The sequence below is a fragment of the Cornus florida genome, unplaced genomic scaffold (genome assembly GCF_030987335.1).
Source record: "Cornus florida cultivar Cherokee Brave unplaced genomic scaffold, ASM3098733v1 CherokeeBrave_3.0.0_Hap2_Chr06, whole genome shotgun sequence".
NCBI lineage: Eukaryota > Viridiplantae > Streptophyta > Magnoliopsida > Cornales > Cornaceae > Cornus > Cornus florida.
The window spans coordinates 61,048,874-61,053,166 of record NW_026775576.1 but is presented as its reverse complement, the minus strand read 5'-3'; the positions used below and the strand labels follow the sequence as shown (position 1 = coordinate 61,053,166).

Here is a 4,293-nt window from a genome sequence, read left to right as displayed (position 1 = left end):
ATTGGTGATATGAGAAAATAGATTGATGAAGGAAAAAGAAAGGCTTTTGAAAACAATTCAATCATTTCTGATCTAAATGAAAAAAGTCAGCACTCTTGAAGAAACGGTAAGTAATGCTAACGCTTTGAGAGAATATCTTATTATGACAATTGAATATAATGAGCTTGAATTGAGAAGGACAGAGGATAAACTGATAGGTTTTACTGCTAGTCATGTCAAACTAAATAAGATGATAAACATTAGTAAAAATGTGAATGATAAAACTGGGTTAGGTTTTATTAAAGACTCATCTAGTAATCAAGGTAAAATAGTTTTTGAAATCTGTTGTACTGTGCCAGATCCTAGTTTGGTTGATTCATTGCATTATGATATGTCATATGTGCCTAATGTGTTGCGTTGTACTTTTATGGTAAGAATGAACATAACCAACATTCATGTTTTCACAAGAATGAATTATTTTTTATTTTTTATTTTTTATTATTCTCATGATGTTCATGCTATGAAAATGGTACCTTTACTACTATTTGAGTATAATTCTATTGATTTTACTTCTGCTGTTATTTTTCGAGATTTCGATTTAAAAGAATTTTTAACTCATTTTTTTTTTTTTTTTTTTTTTTTTTTTTTTTTTTTATGGTATTTGAGTATGATTATATTGATTTTACCTTTGCCCTTATTGCTATTTATTTATTTTTTTTCTTTTTGATAGAATAGGTTTGACACAATTTAGGATTTTTGATTAAGTTATTATTATTTTTTAAAAATTCGTTCTTCTATTATATTTGAATATTTGTCATTATTTATTATTATTATTTGAGTATGAATATATTAATTTTACCTTTGCCTTTGCTATTTATTTATTTATTTTTCTTTTTGATGGAATACGTTTGACACAATTTAGGATTTTTGATTAAGTTATTATTATTTTTTAAAAATTCATTCTTCTATTATATTTGAATATTTGTCATTATTTTTTATTATTATTTGAGTATGTATTTTTTTTTTCTTGAATTATATTTACATTAATTGTTACAGGTGTGTTTTTGTTAGTGCATCGCATGTAGTTTTGTTAGTGCATCCCACCATATTTTCAATGGATGAGTTAAAAAGTGATTATCGTATTCAAATTATTTGTGAAATGTTTCATTTCTTACGTGTTCACGTTTATGTAAATAATGATTTACCAGCAGAGGTCTTCCGCATATTCCAACGTGTACACATTTATGTAATGTAGCCCTCTTGCCAGAGCAGATCTTCCGCATATTCCAACGTGTGTAGAATTGTCTTTAAAATTCTTAATGGCGAAGCTATCCTCCTGTCTCTCTCCTGCATCTTCACCGCCTCACTTTAAATATAGATATATATCCATCCACAATCTTCACCGCCTCAATTTATATATATATATATATATATATATAGATATCCATCCTCAAATTTGTACATGTATATGCTGAGAAGATAAGAGGGAGAGGAGAGAAAAAAAATGGTTGATTTTTTCGTGTTACCAGAGGATTGCATTGCGAAATTATTATCGTGTACGAGTCCTCGAGATGTGAGCAGACTAACCCTGGTTGCCTCCAACGTTAGGTCAACAGTCGATTCCGACGTGGTTTGGGAGATGTTTTTGCCAAAAAACTATCACAAACTCGTTTGGCAGTCTCAACTGGTTTTCTCGTCCAAGAAAGAGCTCTATTTTCAACTCTGCAATCGCCCTCTGTTAATCGATGGAGGCACCAAGGTAAAAGAAACATTTTTTTTTTTTTAATTGAATTTTAATATAAAATGAGTTCCAATACAATTGTAATAATAATATTAATAGCCTATTTGAAATTCAAGTTCAATTCTATGTTATCTAAAAGATTATGTTTAACGTTCATTTTTTTTTTTTTTTTAATAATAAAATTTGGTTTATTGTGTGAATTGGGTTCATAACAATATGTGAAATTTAGGTTAATTAGGTTGAATTGGACATCAAGGGCTTTATATTCTATTGATGTGATATGCATAAAAGTAAAAAACTGGATTATTCCCAATTGTATTATCATATTTGGGCTTTATATTCTATTGATGTTGATGCATGCATAAAAGCAAGAAAATAATTATTCTCAAGTCTATTATCGTATTTGGGCTTGATATTCTATTGATGTTGATGTATGCAAGTAAGAAAATGGGGATTATTCGCAAGTCTATTATTTTATTTAATCATGAGTGCATTTACCTGGTAATTATATATATATATATATATATTAAAAGGTACAACTTAATAAGTTCTGCTTCTGAACATTGGTATTAGATTTAGTTAAGTAACTGTAGAAATTAGATAATTAGAACACATGCGTAGAGCTATCCAAGGAAATAAATAAGAAATTTAAGGTTGAAAAGTTGTAATTTAGTTACCGAATTTAAAAACAGAGTAGTAATTTGGGGTTACGGAATATGCGAGTGAGGCACATGATTTGGCAAAATTATTAGATGGTCCTAGACCATTTATACTTACTGGACCAATTCAATCTAGACTCCTCGATTAAGAAAATGACCGTCCAAGAGTGTATTAATATATTAAAAAAATCTCAACATTAGTTTTTATGGGATGAGTTCGCCACTAGGATAAATAAGATTCGGTAATTGCGGAATTCGGTAGGTAAACCATTATTTTAAAAATAATTGAAATAGTCATAGTCACTATGTTGCAACTATGGCATGCCTTGTGCTTACTGATGTTGAATCTTCAACTTAGATCATATTATACAAGGTTTGGAGTGATTTTGTTCTGGTTTTGAAGTTTTGATTCTTCTGTCTAATTCCTTGTTATATTTATGGCAATACCAAATTGAAGCTTGGTGTTTGAGCACTACATATATATCACACATTATTTTGCTTTAATACATGTTTGTTTATTCATTGTTGAGTAATAAACAGAGCTTTTGGTTGGAGAAATGGAGCGGAAAAAAATGTTACATGTTAGCTACAAGAGACCTCGACATTGTATGGGGTGATACGCCATTGTATTGGAGCTGGGATCGTTTACCAGAGTCCAGGTACATCGCTAACACCCGTATTTTCTCTCTCCTATTTTCTTTACATTTTTTTTTTTTCTTAGTTGGTGCTCACATACGTGTCTGAGACTTGAACCATTGACCTTCTTTTGAGAAGTAAGAGACTGATAATACTGCTAGATTACTGGTCATTGGTTTTACATTTTTATCTACACGGACGCTTACACAATGCACATTAACAAAAACAGGTTTAGAGAGGTGGCCGAGCTTGTGAGCGTGTGTTGGCTCGAAATCCATGGCAAGATAGATACTTGCATGCTGTCTCCGAACACAACCTATGCGGCTTACCTAGTGTTCAAGTCGACAGCAACAACGTACGGATTTGAATACCAGCCTGTAGAGGGCTGGGTAGCAATTGGTGAGTGTAGAAGTGAAGCAAGAACGGTCTATTTGGATACTGCAGGAGAGCAGAGGCAGCGGTTCCAGATCGTACCAAGGATATTTCGTCACACCTTTGCTAGTATGGTGGGACGACAACCTTCCCCGCCTGGTGAAAGCCAAAGCAGTAGTCAATATCCTAAGGAAAGAGAGGATGGGTGGTTCGAGATTGAATTCGGTGAGCTTTTTTACGAGAGTGGAGATGATGGGGAACTAGAAGTGTGCTTACAGGAGGTGAAGAGTGGCATGTGGAAGAGTGGCCTAATTCTTGAAGGAATCGAGATTAGGCCGAAACGGAATAATTAAAAAGAGTATCAAGACATATTTGCATAATATATCCATCTGCATTTCGATCTCTATCACGTTAATGGAGCTGCTAAGCTGCTGCGCAACAGTTTTCATCTTGCATATGGGATGTTTGCAGCTTTTGCTCAGTAGAAAAAGTTTGAGTCATGTTTGAGCTTTATTAGTGATGTAGTGAATGTTGTTTCTTTTAAATTGCTGTTATGTTAGTCATGATGACTGCTGTTTCTATAAAATGAATGTTTGCTGATGGTATACTTGGTTTTTTATGTTGTTATTTTTTCGGAGCACTGGAGTGCCTTAGTCTAGTTGTCTCGTTTTTTGGAAAGAGACTCCGACAGGAACAAGATCCTTTCCTGTTCTTGTTCCGTCTAGTTAGTGATATACACCGGTATAAAAAGGTTGTCGAGTTCTTGTGCCTTTTTGTAGTGTATATCACTAACTAAAACAGAATGATTCAATTCTATTCTACTTGAGAGGATCACGTCGGACTCAAACTCTTACTTTGCCTTCACCATGTTTGGTTAAAGTACAACATACTCAGCTTTTCATAAAA

At 32.7% G+C, this 4,293-nt stretch overlaps 1 protein-coding gene across 1 annotated transcript; it reads left to right on the top strand.

Annotated features, from left to right (window-relative positions):
- The first annotated feature begins 1,456 nt into the window (after positions 1–1,456).
- LOC132311669 (F-box protein PP2-B10-like) lies at positions 1,457–3,992 on the top strand. The gene is made up of 3 exons (XM_059809696.1): positions 1,457–1,738; positions 2,920–3,038; positions 3,245–3,992. Exons 1-3 carry the CDS (start codon positions 1,484–1,486, stop codon positions 3,738–3,740), a joined length of 870 nt encoding a protein of 289 aa, XP_059665679.1. The 5' UTR covers positions 1,457–1,483; the 3' UTR covers positions 3,741–3,992.
- The last annotated feature ends 301 nt before the right edge of the window (positions 3,993–4,293 follow it).

Excerpts from the sequence above, each read along its gene's own strand:
- LOC132311669 (XM_059809696.1), top strand. The coding sequence starts at position 1,484 with ATGGTTGATTTTTTCGTGTTACCAGAGGATTGCATTGCGAAATTATTA. Across the intron at positions 1,739-2,919 it reads TAATCGATGGAGGCACCAAG|AGCTTTTGGTTGGAGAAATG; the intron begins GTAAAAGAAACA and ends AGTAATAAACAG. Across the intron at positions 3,039-3,244 it reads GATCGTTTACCAGAGTCCAG|GTTTAGAGAGGTGGCCGAGC; the intron begins GTACATCGCTAA and ends TAACAAAAACAG.